General features: G+C 41.4%; 1 protein-coding gene across 2 annotated transcripts in view; it reads left to right on the top strand.

Moving 5' to 3' along the window:
• Nucleotides 1–4,179: 4,179 nt before the first annotated feature.
• Nucleotides 4,180–18,131, top strand: part of MSRB3 (methionine sulfoxide reductase B3) — a 107,635-nt gene continuing 93,683 nt past the window's right edge. For both annotated transcript variants that reach the window (XM_017822158.1, XM_017822159.1), the window contains exon 1: nucleotides 4,180–4,194. In XM_017822158.1, coding sequence (XP_017677647.1) covers nucleotides 4,192–4,194 — 3 coding nt within the window. In that variant the 5' untranslated portion in view covers nucleotides 4,180–4,191. The remainder of the gene's footprint in view (nucleotides 4,195–18,131) is intronic.

Genomic DNA, 18,131 nt, shown 5'->3' with positions numbered 1-18,131 from the left:
GAGAAAAAGAAAAAGTTGCTTCACAGAGTTTTCCGGGGCTATAGTAAACCAATGCATTTAAGTTTTGCATGAGGACTACCAAATTCATTATACATTTGCAGATGTGGTGACTGTATTTTTGCACCAAGAAGTGTTTTTGATAATACAAAAGCATGGAGAAAAGAAGACTTCCTATATTCCCATAGTCTCCTGTGAAATAATCTTGTGGGTATTTTGTAACAACCTCCAGTTCCTGATGGTGAATAAGTTAAAAAAAAAATAATTCAGTCCACATTAGTTTTTTGTTGCTGTATAAGAATCTTCTTCTGCAGCTGGGGTATGGGGAAAGTGAATTTGGCATAAGTGGTTGCATATAATTGTGAGGGAAAACAAACTGAATGTGGATGTACGGGGTTTTGTATATAAATGTAAATGCTGGTGGTGGCAAAAATGGTTGTGTTCTGTGAGGATGTCTGCATCGAAGCAGCGAATAAGCTTCCTATTTTATTCAAAACCTAATGTTTTATATTATTTTGGCTGTACCATGACAGGAGGCCAAATACCTAAAAGTGTTGCATACAGGTAAAATATCTTTTATAGGTTTTTTATTAAAATGCCTGACTGATTTTGTGTGAAAGATCTGATACCAATTGTAATGAATTCAAATTTATGAGCAATAAAGAAGCAATTGGCAGATACTGGAAAAATATTTTGTGAAAAGCTGTATTTATTGTTACAATTGTCAGGGCTGTGACAAAATACCATTGGGATTAAGTGACATTCCCAGTACATTATAACTTGTTTTAGTAAACCAGTTACCTGTTAAAATTTTAAAAGGTACATAGTTTCTTGCAACAATTTCAGCTGATGCAAACTAGTACAGCTGACAGTAAATCTTGTGGTTCCATGCTTGTAAATTTACTAACGTTTACCTAGAAGTACAAAATTGTTGCTGAGAAGCTTAGTTGCAAATCTAAGATTATTGGCTTTACTAATCCCCACTCCTACAATTTTATCTAGTTATCCAGCTGAACATCCTGTAGGAGGTGAGACTGGGAGCACATCGGTCCCACAAATTTTACTGAAACTCACTTTACTTTGTAGATATGATGGATTTGCAGCATGAACTTGCACAAATAATGCACGTTTTTCTTATGGTTAAGTAAACATGATGCACACTATTCTGCAACAGGAAATCCTATTGTGCCTTACCTTTGTGCTTTTGTGGGCACCATGTTTATTATTGGAGAGTTTGTTAACCGAAAAATTTTAAATCCTCAGTTTTATGTCTCAGATGCTAATGAATGAGTATATATAATATATAATCAGCCATGCAGAATTCTACTTGCCAAGGACAAGTACATATTTTTGATGGGTAAGTAGATTGTGCCAGGTCTGGTAGGTTTTGATGAGTTTTACTATATACATATATGTATATGTATAATATACATGTATATGTATTATATATATGTATATAAACTAATTTTGTTGTATTTGATGTGCATCATAATGATTTGTTAACCTGACCTTAGTGACCCCATCTTGTGACCTGTTGCAAGACTGAATGTAAAAATAGTTGTGGCATTTTAAAAGGTTGCCTCGATGCAAATGCATCAATCTTGCTTCTAAAATATATTTCTTGTAAACACTGTACATTTTATTATTGTAATATGTACTATTATGCAGCTTATTTTACCTTAAACTGTTAAGTTGACCAATATCCCTTCCTGCAAGACAGAGGGGAATGTGTATAATACCTGAACATTTGAGAAAAATCAGATTTTGTTGTAATTTGTCACCTTATCCTGTAAAAACAAAAAACCAAACCAGGCTCAAATTAAAGGTTTATTAGGGGGTTTTATATGTGTCTCACCTTCTAGATATTTGGATGTCTCTGAGTCAAATACTTCTTTCATCTGGGCGGTGATGGGAAGATCAATTTGTCACAGCCACCTAATTTTTAATATTTGTTAGGATTTGAACAGGTGCTGCCATGAGCTGCCATACACAGCTGAGCTTCACTTGACTGTCTGTCAGCTTGACTTCTGCCCTAATTTTGTGCACAGGGAGTGCAGAGGCATAACCTTGATTTCTAAATTGCGGAGATGCCACTTTGTCTGACCTGTTAAAGGACAGGGGTGATGAGTCTTAGCCTTGTGCTTTCAGCTTATTTCTTATATTTTGAGCTATAAAAAATCTTCAAAGGCATTTTGATAGGCTTTTGTTTTTTCTGTCATTATATTATGTTGTTTTAAAATTGTTTTAGTGACGATTTGAAGGGTTGTGGGGCAGGAGGAGCAAAGACGGGTGTGTAAGTCTGTTATTTACATGCATTTGCCCCGCCTGCTCGTACATGTTCCCTGTGGAAGGCGAGGAGGAGTAAGAATTTCGATGCTGTTCGGTTCTCCCCTTCTTTGAAGTCAGGCACGGTGGGCACTAAGTGCTGTCGTAGTTTCGCGACTGGTGCTAAAGCCACGAGCTGACTCCGGGTGGGAGCCGGAGCCGCCGCCACGCTGTCCCCGCTCCCGCCGGCGCCGCGCAGCCCGCCGAGGGTCGCGACGGGGCTACCTCCCCTCGGCCAGAACACCCTGGCCGGGGCTGTGCTTCGGAACTGCGGGAACGTCACTTTAAAAGGGCGAGGGGCCGCTCCCTCGGCCCGCCCGAAGCGCACCTTTAGCCCGAAGGGCGGCGCGCTCCGGCCGTGCCGCAGCGGCGGGACGGGATGGGGTCCCGGCGGCCTCCCCGCGCTGCCGGGCCGCGCCGGGCGGGCGGCGAGACTCCCGGCTCCATGTTCATATTTGGCGTTGGCCGCCGGTGCCCAGGAATTTCCCGTCATGCTCGCCGGGCGGCGGGCCCGTCACTGCGCTCCCGCGGGGGGGCCGGGGCCGCTCGCTCGCTCCCTCGGGCCGCTCCCCATGCGCGCTGCGCCGCCGCCGCTGCTCCCCGCGCTCTGCCTGGCACTGGCGGCCGCCGCAGGAGCAGCAGGTAGGAGCCGCAGGTAGGGGCTGCCCCCGGCCCCCCGCCTGCCCACCGGACCCGCTGCCGCGTCGCGGGGAGGCCGGCCCGGGGGCTGCGGCGGGGGCGAGGGGAGGAACGGCGCCGGCAGCGCGAGGGGCCGGGCCAGGCCGGGCCGCACCTGCCGGGGCTGCGGAGGGGCGGGCGGGGAGCGGGTGCGAGCTGTGGGGGGAGCCCCCGGGCCCCGCTGGCGGCGGAGAGCTGCGCTGGGGTCGGGGCTCGCTTGGGTCGGTTCCTGTGTCACGGAGTGAGTCCCTGACAGCGATCGCCGTCCCCGCATCCCGGCCCCATCCCAGCCGCATCCCGGCCGTGCCGCCCCTGTGGCCGCCGCAGTGCCTGGATCCACGGGCACGGCGCGGCTCCGGGCGTCCTGCGCTCCAGCCGGGGCCGGTCTCAGAAGCGGGGTGACTGATGTCGGGGTGCACATGGGAATAGCTGGTTCGGGGAAGCAGCGCTTGACCGAGTTCAGTTCTGCCGCGGTCGCTAGTTCGGTAGATTGTGCTGCGCTGGGACAAAAAAGGAGCTTAAACCTCACGTATGAGCTCTGAATTTGGTCGCGTTTCTCTAAGGAAGCTCAGTGTGCTGGCTAGTTGGGTTTGTTTGATGTTGCGCTACTGACAGATACAGTTGATGCATAAGATAAAGTATAATTTATTTCTTACTGTCCCCTTCCCAAGTTAATGTAACTGTACTTAGTGCATCTTAATATTCCTGGAAATAGAAATGAGACTTAATTAAGCTTCCTGTAATATTTGACAAATTATCTATAAATGCTGGCTTTCCTGCTTGAGCCAAAATTTCAGTCATCACCCTCTTAGCATAAAGACTACTCTGAAGGTGCAGTGATCTTAAATAGGGATAACCATGTATTAAAAATACCAAATCTATCAGTGGTTATCTACAGATAAGGCCAGATGTCTACTGTTATCTAGCAATAAACGCTGTAAGGTGATCTCTGTAAGAGTTCTGACCTTAAACACAGCTTCTAAGTAAGTATAGAGCCTTATATGTATCACACTTTTAGCTCTTTTTCTTTTAAGCTTCCTGTTGTTACTATTAAAACAGTTATGAAACTGCACTTTCTTGACAGGTAGATGTCAGAAAGAGATATCTCCAATAGCCAGATGCTTTGCCTTACCGATATGACTTGTTTATGGCAAGTGGTCTGTAAACAGAAGAGCCATCTCCACTCCCACTATGGTACAGTGCCACTTATCTGAATCCAACATTGAACACTTAGAATTTGTCCTGCTTATGTTGTTGCCCCCACTGAATTGACACAAGTGCTTGCTGTCTTATGTGCTGATGATTCTCTACTTTTTATTACACTGCTGCGTGCCTTTGCAGTTCGTCATGATTCCTTGTCTGCCAAATTTGGTTGGTAACAGTGCCCTTTAAGTCTGATTCTGGAAGTAGTTTCCATGTGGCTTGTCATCTTAATCAGACGTTTGCTCATAGTTTCTAAAAGAATCGCCCGCCTTGCTGTAGACATGGCTTATTTTAGAACAGTATTTCTTAACTATCTTTTAAAATTTATGTAGGAAATTAAAGACAGTCAGTAGCTTAACCAGAGTTACTAAATAATCCTAGAATTCTGAGATGAAAAAAGGATTATTTTTTTAATAAAGTTCTGCACTGATTTCCCAAAACCACTAAAATTAGTGCAGTTAAGTCATATATAGTTAAGTCTAGAATGTAGTTGGTTGGTCCTTTTCTTGTCTGATGTTCCTTGGATCTTTATAACACACATTTGGAAAGATTTTTTAGGAGGAAAGAAGAATTCTATTTGTCTCCCAAAAGCATGATCTTTAAAAATAATGCCTTTGTAGATGGAGTAGTTTCTGCATTTGGTAGCAAAGCCATATAAAGCAGTTGATCCTAGACAAAATTAAAATCTTTTGACTCGATCTTGCTCATTTTTCAAAGTGGTGGCAGTTACACACTCTCACAGGGGTTTGGGTAATTCAGATTTTTATGTTTGTACATACCATAAGAATTTCTTATTTTTTGTTTTCACATACCATAAGAATTCCTTACAGCTGTTTGATAAGGGCAACTTGTACAAGAGGAAGATATTTATTTGGTCCTTTGCCATGTTATTTATGAAGGTATGGGAGGATCTTGTTTACCTACTACTCATGTTTTGTCAGCTTTGTAAGATGATACTTGTTTCTGTATCACTGGATGTCCAGCCTATTTATTGTATTGGAAATGCTAGAAAATGGAATTTCCCTTTTAGATGGATTGTTAATGGTTCTTTTGTTATTTATTTTAAAAGATGGGGGAATAAGAGGAAGAAGAGGGAGAGCAGAGAACACTCTGCTAAGGATTTAATCTTCTCAGATGGAAGGTTAAGAAGTCTGCCTGTCTGCCTCTGACTGGCATTGCTACAAGCCAGCAATGCAGGAAAGCCATCCAATTTTGAGACAGCTTTGTTGAGCTGCATAATTCAAATGTGTGTGTCCTCATTACAGAGCAACTCTTAAGCTACATGCAGCACTATATTAGTCATAGGTAGGGAATATGACCTTCTTTTCCATTTTCTATTATTTTGCTTTTTCATTAAAAGCTGCAGTTTCAGCAGCATCCAGGCTATGCACAAACTTAAGCTGTGGAGGCTTTAGCTGATGGGAAAGTGGGATAAATGTCAGCCTAATTATAGCTTGGTCTAGCTCTAGTTTAAGGGTTCCTTTAGCCAAAAGACACCCAGAAAAATGGACCCTCAAATTCCTGGTCTATTTATGATGTTGTGATTAGGAATTACTGTAGGATAAAGTCAGGTGTGGATTTATCTTTCCCTGAGTAACTCTGAAGTTGGAATGCTTATTTTGGAACAGACTCCAAGGCTAGACGGAAGTAGGGTGTTTCTTGCTCTGGAATAATCGTGTCCATACATGGAGTTATTTCAAGGTTACTTTCCCTACACAAGGTAGAGGTCTTTAAAACACAACAACAAAAAACTTGTGAGCTTTTGAGGCTTTTTTTTTTTTAGTGCTTCATTTAGTAAGAAGTGGCTACAAGTTAACTTTCCCTTCCCTTACTCATGTTGCTTTGGTAGGACTTATTATTACCTTTTCAAATGCTTCATTTGCCTCAGAAGGATCTTTGGTTCCCAATAAACTATTACTGTGTACTAGTTTAAAAAAAAAAAAAGCACAAAACTAAAGATTTAAATCATCTTTGTGGAAATTTGTGAACGTGTAACCAACTAGCAGTGTTTTAAAAGTAATTTTCAACCAACCACTTAAGAAAAGGAAGGGAGCACATACTGCATCATTAATTTCTACTAGAAGATGAGAATGTAATTCTGGGGTTCAACAGGGGGTTTTGTGTCCTTAATATGTGAACATGGTGATCCGTGTATTTTGTCTGAAAAAAGGGTAGAAGAATTCTTTGGGAACCCCATTTATGGTGAGGTAATTGGAAATTAGAATTTATCTGCTTAGCTCCAGCCTTCTGGTTTTCATTTAGCAAGCTCAATTCCAACAGCATTACGTGAAAACCACACAATCTAGCAACTGGAACTGGGAATAAAGAGGCTTTTTGCAGTAAGGACTTTAAGACCTGAGGAATTGAGCGATACTAGCCCCAAATAGGCAAGAACAATGCTTAAACTAATAAGGTGCTAACACAGTTGTGCTGGCCTCACAGACTTAAGTTATAGTTTTCCATTGTTTTGTAAAGTATTTAATAGCATAAGCACTTCTTTATTTCTAGAAAATTTGGGATTTAAACATGATTCAGTTTTTGAGTGTTGCACAAAGTCTAAGGATGGGACTTCTGGAGAGCTCCCCAGTTCACTCTTTCTTTTCAGTAGCATCTGAACTTCAGGAATAATGATTTCTTTGAAATGTGAGCAGCAGCTTAGCAAAATGTATGTAGTGTGCTAACACGTTGTTTTGTTGAGAAGTGTTACCACATCCAAGAAATCTTAAGAGGAATGTTGTACATGGCATTTGAAAGTATTTCCCCATGGGTCTCTTTAAGTCTGTATTCTTCCCTTTGGAAGAATACAGACACGCCTTTGCATTACACCTGATGGAAAACAAATCCCTACTGCCAGGGAATAACAATAGTGCTGATGGAAAGTAGCTGCCAAATGCCACCACTTTCACTCCCACCACACAATGAAAATGGAAAAAAATAATTCAACACACGGAACCTTAGCAGCTTCCTGGGGAAGTGATCTGTGCCAGTTGTTGCCAAAAGAAAACAGCCCAGAGAGGGGTCGGTCTGTCTGAGGGCTTGGGGACTGGCCTGTTCTTGTTCCTCTCCGTTCCCCGGTGCGGTGAATGGTTCTCAGGGAAATCCGCAGGCGAGGCTGTGCTCCAGCGGCACCCACAGAGAGTAGAGGTGATTTTAACCACTTGGAGGACCTGGCGGTGGGTTGGGTGGGGTGAGAGCCACATGGATGTCTCTTTTGGTTCATGCAGTACAGTGACTTTGGCCTTGGGGCAGCTGGTTCACGAGCAAGCATTAGTTTGATGTAAAGTTGCTCAATTGGCTGAGAAAAACAGTTAACTTCGTACAAGCAGGCTTTGCCACCTGGGTCAGATTGTCACCATTCTGCTGCTGGGAGGAAGGTTGATATTAAACATGAAATCAATGCAGATCCCTCCTTATGTGTCCCGATGATGAGCAGTCACAGCCTATACCTACAAATTCAAGTTGAATTTGTACTAACGAATGATTCAGCAGGGCACTGATCCAGTCTGCACGATGCTGAAACCAAGGCTTGAAGGTCAGAATTGGTTAGGCTTCCACTCCTGCACAGCAATAGCACTGTCAGTAGCCATAACAAAAATGTAAGAAAGAAAAGGGAGTTAAAACAGGAGCAGGTGCTTAGGCTGCCAGCTCAGGGACAGGTGGAAAAGAAAAGGTGGATCAGCCACTTGTGTGAAGCTACAGCCCTGAGATGCAAATTCAGAAACTCCACAAATAAAGTGACTTGGGTTTTCTGTAGCTTTTGAATGGCTGCAGAAAAATAAAATCAGCCCTGTTGGTCAAAGCCCAAGTGCTTGCTGTGGGAACTGTACTTTTAGACTGCATCCTCATTTTTTCCTGTTTTTGCAGGATTAAAATCAGTGCTTCATCAGTGGAAAAATACTCTGTGCTAACAGCACACCTCTTAACACCTCTTTTCATAAGAGAAAACAGATTGTCTGTGTACATACTTGTTGTATGTACTTCTGCTTTTTCCTAAAAGCAAGCTCAAGTAAGGGACTTCACCGACTTGTGTAGCAAATTAGCAGCTCACTGGGAAAGGGACCCACCAGCTACTGCTGGTTTCTAAACTGCTACCTGGCACCCCTCGTCCAAAAACACAAGGCAGCTTTGCTACTTGCCTCTGAACTTAAGGGAGGTGCTGGATTGTACCAATTTATTTTAGCAGTTGTTGAACCATGCTGGGAAGGATTACAACAGATACTTTGCAAAACTCTAGACTCTGCCCATGAAGTCTTTTAAAATGTGAAATACAGTAGCTGTCTGGGGGAAACAAACCCTTTTTGTTGCTCTGTTACATATGTTTCTCTAATGACAGTCAAGTAATAACTGTGACAGTAATAAAGACAGTGTAATAGCTGAGTGATGTAATGCTATTTAAGATGAGATGCAGATTTTCAGAGCATTATCCCATCTCCACAATCACTCTTGTAGACTAAACAAACCAAGTTCTTAAAAATTTTTTTGCAGAGATTTGGTTTTCTGAACCACTCTTTTTTTTTTTTTACTTTTCTGGGCTTTCCTCAGTTGTCTCTGTACTATGCCCCAAACCAGAAGGGTATTCCAGCTGATACCTCACTGCTACTGAGGAGAGCAGACTTCCTCACCAACCCCTGATACTATGTATTATGTTTCTCTATTTAATAAACTCCAGATTATTTGCCTTTTTTTAATAGTTTCACACTGTTGCCTCAATTTATCATCACAGTAACCTTGACATCCTTTTCTGCAATACTGCTACTGGTCTAGTAGTCTTCCTTTTGGTTGTTTTGTGCATTTGAAGATTTCTTTTAAAGTCCAAGCATGAGTCTTTGTACTTGGCTGCATTTAATTTCATTTCAATGATTTTTCACCATTTCTCCAATTTATTAAGACCATCTGCTCAGGTTGTTTCAGAGTGTTTGACACTCTTTGCAGGTTCGTGTCTCTGCAGATTTAGCAGGACTACTTGCTGGGGTTTGGCCCTGGTCAGCAGGAGAAGCACTGAACGAGTGTGTATATTCAAGCAGCTCTGCACCTGTGATATTGGACCTTGATCCGAAATGAAGGTGCTTTTCCAGTTTGTTCTGTCAAAAAATACTTTATATTTGAGATGTCTTTGATTTACTGCCTTCATCCTGCCTGTAGAATAGAACAAAAGAAGGAAATTACATTGGTTGATGGGTAGATTTTGGCAAGTTCATCATGGTGGCTTTTTGCTTTTTAATTTTCATTGCCTGTTTATGGATTATTTAGTAATTTGTTTTAAAAGCTTTCTGGGTGTTGAAGATGGGCTTACGGCCATGTAATTCATCAGTCATTTTTTCCTCCCTTTTTAAAAATGGACATTGTTATCTTACTCCTGAGTTTTTGTAAAAGGCAAAAGCCTTTCAAAAATCCTCCAAGATGCATGCTCTTTTCTGGATGATTGCCCCACCTTATTTCCCAGACACTGTAGGATAAATATCCTAATCTGTCAGAAGAGGAAGAGCAACCTCAGGGAAAGGTTGCAGGCCCACAGGATAGCTCCATCATCCAGGAATACAGTGGTTCAGCATTACTGTGCCTAATTTCTGATAGTCTCATATCTATCCAGCTAAGCACCTGAAGTGAGTTCCTAAGAGTGAGACTGAAAGCTTGATAGACTTCAATAAAGACCTCTCTTAAAAAAATGCAGCTTTGACAGCTGCATTTACAATTTGTGTGCAGAGCAAGGTCTGTGCATCAGATTTCAATGGTTTGAAATTAGTCACTGCAACTTCTTCAGATGATTGCCTCTGCTGTTTTTTAAAAAAGTCCCTCAGCTATACTGCCATGGAAGGTCATCTGGGCAGTCAGCCTATTTCCAACCTGATAATCTGGTGTGCGTGTTTTGTTTTCTTTGTATTGGGTTACAAATAGCAAAATTTGTGAATTTGCTTAACTGATCATAGCTTATGGTTTATTAATTTTCTTATTTGTTTTGCCCAGCCACTACATAGAATTTCCAAACGTTTAGATAATTGTAAGAGATTGTCAATCTTTCTGTACATATATACCAGTGCTCTAAAAATAACCTATTAAGCAAATGTTAGAATTCTAACCAGTAGTTATTGTTTCATAAGTGGACATAGAGCTCGATGTCCTTTATTGTTTTATCTTGATTGGGGTTCTGAGGGCTCGCATGCTTGCACAGATATGTGCTAAAGTGAACTGTGGGAGAATGGTCCTGTGCTGGGGATAGAGAATGCTGTGGGGGCATGGCTGAGTTGCTGAGGAACTTCTGATGTCTCCGTGAGAGTGGTGTGAAATGTCAGGACCAAGAAGGGATAGAAGGACCCTGATGCTTTAAGTGCAGGATTTCCTTTTTTGGAGCACAAGTCCAAGTAGGACAGAAACAAACTGCATTTTGGGGCGATGCTTAATGAAGTTCCTGACAGCAGGCTGTGGCGGGGGGGCTGCCTGCGGGTGCCTGCTGCTGCCTCTTCTGAAGGAAGTGGAACAGATATCACTTTTAAGGACAGATTATGCAAAGAAAACATCAACATTTATCTTAGAATATTGATCGAGCTGGGAAGCTGAACTACAAAGCTTTGGAACTAGCAAAAGGCTGAGGGAAGAGGAGAATGAACGTGGTGTCTGCGTTGTTCCCCTATGACCCCCTCCGAACCAGCCGAGCTGATGTCACTGGCGTGCCCACCCCGTGAGCCAGGTGCGCTGGCACGGCCAGCCCTGGGGTGCGTGTCTAGGGTGGCTCCACGCAGAACTGCGGGGCTGCTGCCAGCCCTGGCACTATTGTAAGGTTGCTCTAACAGACCAGGAGAAAGTATTTATGTGTGGGGTTTTTTTCAAAGGTAAGTACTTTTTGCCCTGCAGAAAAGATTTTGCATGGTTACTGCAAGTCCAGCTGCAGGGCTATAGGATGAGTATTTTTGTCTTTTGAATGCATGGCTGGGGAATGTGGATTGACAAATATGTAACATTTAATAAATATTTTTCAGTCAATTAAGAAAGGTGGAAGAGACATCTCCGTATTCTGGACACTTGAGAGACAATTAAAGAGAAATAATTGAAGCAGATTTTGAAGTAGTATGTTTTGCTAGAATTAATACTTCTTTTGTTCATGAATTGAAAAATAGCTTTAGGATGCCTAAAGGTGCAAATTCTTGTGCTGCACATACAATGTAAATATATTCAGCTAATTAAAAAAAAAATGCTATGTTTGTGCATTTTTAAACTGCACTAGAATGAAAATCACAATTCAGCTCACACGGATTCCACGTCATATTTTTCATTGAAAAAAGTTTATCTTTGGAAGGTATTCAGAAGCTGGAGCACCTCTCCTGTGAAGACAGGCTGAGAGTGCTAGAGTTGTTCAGCGTGGAGAAGAAAAGGCTCCAGGAAGACCTTAGAGCAGCCTTCCAGTACCTAAAGGGGGCTATGAGAAAGCTGGAGAAGGACTTTTAATAAAGGCCTGTAGTGATAGGACAATGGGGAATGGCTTCAAACTGAAAGAGGACAGGTTTAGATTAGGCATTAGGAAGAAATTCTTTACTGTAAGGGCGGTGAAGCGCTGAAACAGGTTGCCCAGAGAAGTTGTGGATGCCACATGCCTTGAAGTGTTCAAGGCCAGGTTGGATGGGGCTTTGAGCAACTTGCTGTAGTGGAAGGTGTCCCTCCCCACAGCAAGGGGAGGTGGGGGGTGGAACTAGATCTTTAAAGTCCCTTCTAACACAAACCATTCTGTGATTCTATGATCCTATGACATTTTCTCTTGGAAGAAGGAGAGTCTTGAATATATGTTTTTATCCCTGTAATTACCTAAGTACAGGTAGATGTACTTATAATCCTGGCTATTAAATGGCAGTTACATATTTTTAGCTAATCAACATACTTAATGGTAGCCCAACCAAGTGAAGATTTGTTTTACAAAAATGGTGTTACAGAAATTGAAATTAAAATATTTGTTAAATTAGTCCACCTTGGATAGTGGTTTAAAATCAAATAATCTTTATAATTGAATCAAATTTATTGTTGTTAGGAGAGAAATAGTTTTGCTCGCTCTCTCATTTTTCAGTCATTGACATTCTGTATTCACTCATCTGGTCAAACAGACTCATCATCTGTTTGAACTGTAAGTTCAAAGAAGATTTAAGATATAAAGACAAATACTATTTCCTTACTTGCTGTAATGTCTTCTCACTGTTATTCGTAAAAATTAAAGTGCACCTTTGATGAGAGAACACTTAGGAGTTTCTGTTTTACTTGATGGAATTTTATTTTGGTATGGATTAGATGTTTTTGTGGTTTTTTTCAACTGCATATAGCTCCTTTGGTTTTTGGATAATTAATGTTGCTATTACAGTGTGTGTGAGCCGTTCCTTTTTTTTTTTTTTTTTTATTTGTGCAGTGTCAGAATTTCTATAATTTTAAAAAAAAAATTTTGGATAAAAGGCTGAGGTTTTCTTGTATATTCATAAGGCTGCTCTGCATGCCATCGTGACACTATTTGTGTGATCAAAGGTACATTTTTAAAGGGTGCTTTCATTCTGTTGACATACGCGAAGACCTGTGTGTGCTGAGGATGTTGTTTGAAGGACAACTCACGGGGCTGTGCAGCGTGTGATTGCACGAAAGGGAGCTGCCGCCGCTCGGTGGTGAGGAGTGGTACTGGTTTACTGAGAAAGCCACGTAGAAAATTTCCTTGTAAGGGAGACTGCTGGGAAGAAAGTGGCAGCTATGATGTCTTTAACTCAAAATGCTTTTCTAGCAGCTGGGAGGATAAAAAAAGAAATCACCAGCCTGAATTGTTCTAAAATGAAGTTACGCCACCTGACAGATCGTAACTAAATTTTATAAACCCCGTTCTTTACTTACAAACTTTTTTACAAAATACTAAATACTCAGAATCTGATTTAAAAGTTGTATTTGCTCAAGTAGTAAATTATAAAAATACAGGGAGATAATTCAGCTTTCAAGTGGTTTGTACGGAAGAACTGAATGCAGAATTAAATTACACAAGACAAATGTGTCTTTTGCACTGGTAGTTTATTTTCCTAGTAAGGTACATGGCATCTTATGCATGTATATGCATGTATATGCATATTATGTGCATATACATGTAGACAGATATTAGCATCAGCCACTTTTTCAATTAAAAGAGTTTTAAATATCTTAAAAATCTGCTGGCCATAGACGCACTGATTTTTTGTTGATAATTTCCTATGAAAAACTGTAATAACCCCATGGCATCCATTGAGGATGCTTTAGTTTGCTGCTGTGGTAGTGCGTGTTGGGGTTTTTTATTCTCTGATACAGGTTTTACTCTGAGAGCTCATTAAACTGGAGGGCAAAACCACAGCTGAAATCACAACTTTTTTAGCTCTGATGTGTTCAGCGAGCTTGTCTCCTTCAGTGAACTAGTAAGTGTCACTTTTACATTTCCTTACAGTGCCTCATAAAAGAGGGTCATCAAATTTAACCAGTCTGCAATGTTTGAGAATTCAGCCTCTCTGTGCAGAGGAAGTGGCAGTATCCTTCACACCTCCCGCACCACATCCTGTCTGTGCCATGCGGGTCAGAAGTGCATGCTCAGCAAACCGTGCAGGGCCGGTTTTCACTCATCTCCTTTTAAGAACTCTTTTGAAAAGAGTGTACTTTTTTGTTGTGTCATGTTGGAAGGAAGTCCTGTTGAGTCATACCAGCTAGCTGGAGGCTTTCTCTTTACTGCATTTGTATGAGATACTCTACCTAAGAGGAACTGCTTGTATCACATATCTATTGTGTATCGTTACCCAGGCAAACAGGCTTCATAAGATGAGCAAGAAGTCTGCTGAGTTACAGAGTACTGTGTAACACAGCTTAAAAGAATGCCATTTCCAAATATGTATGTTTAATCTTCAAGATTAGTAATTTTTTTTTTCTTTGAGAAGTGAAAACTAATACAAAGGTGTTTCAGAAAAGCAGAATAGAAATTTCTATTGAAGGGCTTCTGTTCACTGCTATAAAAGAAAGTTGTATTTAACCTTCTGGTAAATGATGCATGGGATTTGTCCCAATTTAAAACCAGACAGAATAGAAAGCTTGTTACCTCTGCTGTGCAAATGTTAGTGGATTTGAGTAGTTACTCAAATCGACCTCATAGCAAAAATGGGTTTCATGTCTCGAAGTGCTGGGTACCCCTTGAATAATTCTATTCACAGCAGTAACCCAGAAGTTTTTAAAATTTGGGTTTTTTTTCTTTTAGTACTGATAATGAAGCCTTTATTTGAGAGCAACACAAAAAGGTTTTGGGCTTGCCAATAGGAATTGTTAAATTAAAAGGTTATTTCCAGAACACTTGTATCTCATCATCTGAGCACCAGAAGCAATTAAATCTTTACCACTGTCCTGGAGAGGACTGCCTGGAATGGAAAAGATGAGAAATTTTTCGAGATGTTGAAAGGATCGTGATTCTCGGAAAAGACACATTTAAGAATAGTTTATGACCATTGCAGTTATAAACTCACTGCCATAAAAGGAATGTGCTGTATGTTGGCAGACTACCAAGTCAGGGAAAATGAAAGTGCAGTTCAGCGCTATTTTGGTGCATCGGATCTGGGAGGAGCTGGAGTGGGGGAGCACCCCAACTGACTGATATTTACTTTCCTCTGGGAAGTATTGCCAGTCATAACTATTAGGAAACAATCTGCAAATGACAGATGTGTGAGCACTTGCAAGGCTGAGAGAGTCACTGGTTTCTGCCCTTAGCCAAGCATCCTCTTTCGTCCCAGGCTTGGGGACTCCTTACTTGCCTAGTCTCTTCCTCTCCTTGAGGTCTCCACTTTTTCTTTGCAGTTTCACTTTTCCCATTTCATCTGTTGCCCACAAGGGTTGCAGTGTTTTGTCTCTATACTAACAAAATCTCCATCCATTTTACACTCCTCCCTACAGACCAAGTTAGAGTACCTTGAGCAAGGACACTCTTAACTTTTGTATTACTTAAAGAAGAATTAATTACCTCCCTCCTCCACTTGTACTCAGTGTAGCAGGAATGTCCTCTACATCCTCACAGGCCATGTCCTTTGTCTGTTCAGAGGGGACCAGGACCACTGCCCTGCTGTGTGCAATATTAGGTAGTAAAATAAGGAGAAATCAGCCTTGCAATCTGCTCATTCATGGGAGCAGTTGCAGAACAGGGAGGCAATAATGTAACTTTCCCCTTGTTGCTTTTTTGGGAAGGTACAGCCTTCAGAAAACCCTTTGTTTTGATTATCCTCTCACTTCTCAGGCTTTTTTAATTTGGCCACTGGACACACCCCTGGGCTTTAGTTACACCAGCACATCGGCCTCTTTGTTGCCAAACTGGTTTTTCACTAGCTGGTGAGGGGAACAATGCAGTGGCCAGTTCAGCATACAAAAAGGGTTATTCCTGTAAGGGATTTTGAGCTTCCCAGGTTAAAGAGGATGTTAACTCAATTTGGTATTTAGATGAAAATTAAATATAGTTCTTTGTTCTCTGCTCAGATGTAATATTTTTCCCAGTATAAATAATTTTTCTATTCTGGATAACCATTCTAATATAAATGGAAACACAGACACATGGAGCCTCCTTACATAGAATATCTTTTTGTCAACAATTGAAATCAGTGAAATTACACTGAATTGTGTACAGAGGTTTCAGAATCTGGTTTATTTCCCAAGATTTTTAATAACTTCTTGGAAAGATGATCATTTTAGCCTGGATGGTAATGTAAAATCTGTTGTGGGAATCTCTCTCTCTTAGATGGAGGACCAAAGTCTGGGTAATAAAGCTCAGACTAAAGGCTGAACTCCTAAAAATATCTTTGATTCACCTCAGTGGGAAACTTTATGCATTCCTGCTCACCCTCTTTTCCTGCTTTCCTCTGGTTTTTTTGTCTGATCTCAACCTTTAGACTTTTCTTCTTTCACCCCTACCCTTTTAACATGATGGATATAGAAGGCATTGCTACTGAAGCCTTCCAGCTTGAACACAGAAAAGATACCTCAGTAACATCAACGGACTGGGCTATATAACCCCATTTCACAGGAGAAAGAAGGCTGGCCTCTGGGCACCATGAGGAAGCTGGGGGACTGGGGAGGGGCTCCTGCACCCCTTGAGCTTAAGCAGCCCTGGTTCATGTCATGCTTGGTGTGCCCAGGTGGGTGTCTGCCCACCTCCAGCCCTGCTTGCTCTGCAGGTGCAGGGACACAGCTGTAGTTCATGCTATGGAACACTAAATCAACTCTCCAGTTAAGCACTTCTCTGGTTCCTTTGAAAATGATAATTCCTGTAAGTAAGGGCCATTACAGCACCTGTAGCTGGTTCTGTCAGTATCTTAAAGCATATGTGAGCCAAACCAATTCTTGAAAATGTCTTATATGTTAGACTGTGCATTTTGCAGGAAGGTTTTTTAGGTTTGAGTTTCAGTTGCTATGGGAAGGGTTTAAGAACAAAATCCAGTATCAGCAAATATGTAAAATTCAAGAAAGCAAAAAGGTTTTGAACTTCACTGTTTAGATTCCTTTCTAATGATAATATTAACTTCAAGTTTCAAGGTTGATGATTCCTGGTCTTCCACTCAAATATTACAAGGTATAGCAGTAATTACCTCTTTTCTCGGGGCACAATGTAAACATCCTAAAAGTAGACTGGACTGCCCTTCAGTTTGCACATTCCAGCACAGACAGCTAAGGAGAACATGCTTTAATTGAGAGTCTTTAAAGTGAAGTGGGAATTCAGGTCTAATACTTCAGATTTCTGTGGCTGTAACTGAGAAGCTAATATTGTATGGGGGGAGACTATATGCAGACAAGCATGCAAGTTAAAAGCTACAGTACATCTGTAGAGCTGTAAGGTTAATGCAATTAATTTAATTTAGAATGCTTTATGCCTCTTCAGTAAGTCTTTGAGAAGCTTAAATTTATAATTATCATTAGCTTAGCTTACTAACTTATCTTACTTAAAGAGTGTTTTACTCTCATCAGACCATGAGCTTTTGCAAGGTATTTTAATAGCAAATCATGAACTTTTGAAGACACCTGGTTTGCATTATCAAGCACATGAAAATCCAGAGCCTAAAATCTCTCTTTAAAGGTAAATTTCATAGAATCACAAAATGGTTTGGCTTGGAAGGGACCACCCTGCCATGAGCAGGGGCACCTTCAACTAGACCAGGTTGCTCAGAGCCCCATACAATCCCTTGAACATTTCCAGGGATGGGGCATCAACAACTTCTCTGGGCAACCTGCTCCGGTGCCTCACCACTGTCACAGTGAAGAATTTCTTCCTAATATCTAATCTAAATTTACCCTTTCCCAAGGTTTTATCAATTACCTTTACTATTCTGTGCAAAATGCTTCGAATACAGTACAGCACATTGAAGTGTTCAGTTGTCTAAAAAATATAATTATAAAACACAAATGCATATTCACAGGATGTGTGTTTTTTGAAGGGCTGAAGGCTGACTTCTCATTGTTCTATCAGGCTGTTAGGAGGCCAGGACAGAAGGCTTGGTTAGCCCAGGTAGTGAAGTATGTAAGTGTGAGAATACTAGCAAAGGATGCTAGTTTAAGGATCAGAGATCTTGCATCAGGAGTGGGAACTGGAACTCTTCCCTTCCTTCTCTGATAAATAACCAGCAGTCATCATACCCCTGCTGAAAAGTTTTCCTGTGCTCTAGTCTCCTGGCAGCTTGATGATGGTTTATTAAACATCTCTGTGCAAGCTATTCAACATTGCCTTTGCCCCCACCGTAGCATGCACCATGACAAACCTGAGACATTAACTGCAAACAGTGAAGTCCCTAAAAAACCACTAAGTGCAATGCAGGGAGCAGGAAAGACCAAGGGCTTTGGCATTAGCACAGAATGTGTCAGGGGAAAATGACTAGGGAGTAAATAACTGTTTAGACACCAAAAGACATGATCTACTGAAACACTTGCTCATGTGGTTC

Source organism: Lepidothrix coronata, unplaced genomic scaffold (assembly GCF_001604755.1).
Source record: "Lepidothrix coronata isolate B3197 unplaced genomic scaffold, Lepidothrix_coronata-1.0 Scaffold95, whole genome shotgun sequence".
Taxonomy (NCBI): domain Eukaryota; kingdom Metazoa; phylum Chordata; class Aves; order Passeriformes; family Pipridae; genus Lepidothrix; species Lepidothrix coronata.
Note: the sequence above shows the minus strand (reverse complement) of the source record. Positions and strands in the feature narration are given on the sequence as shown.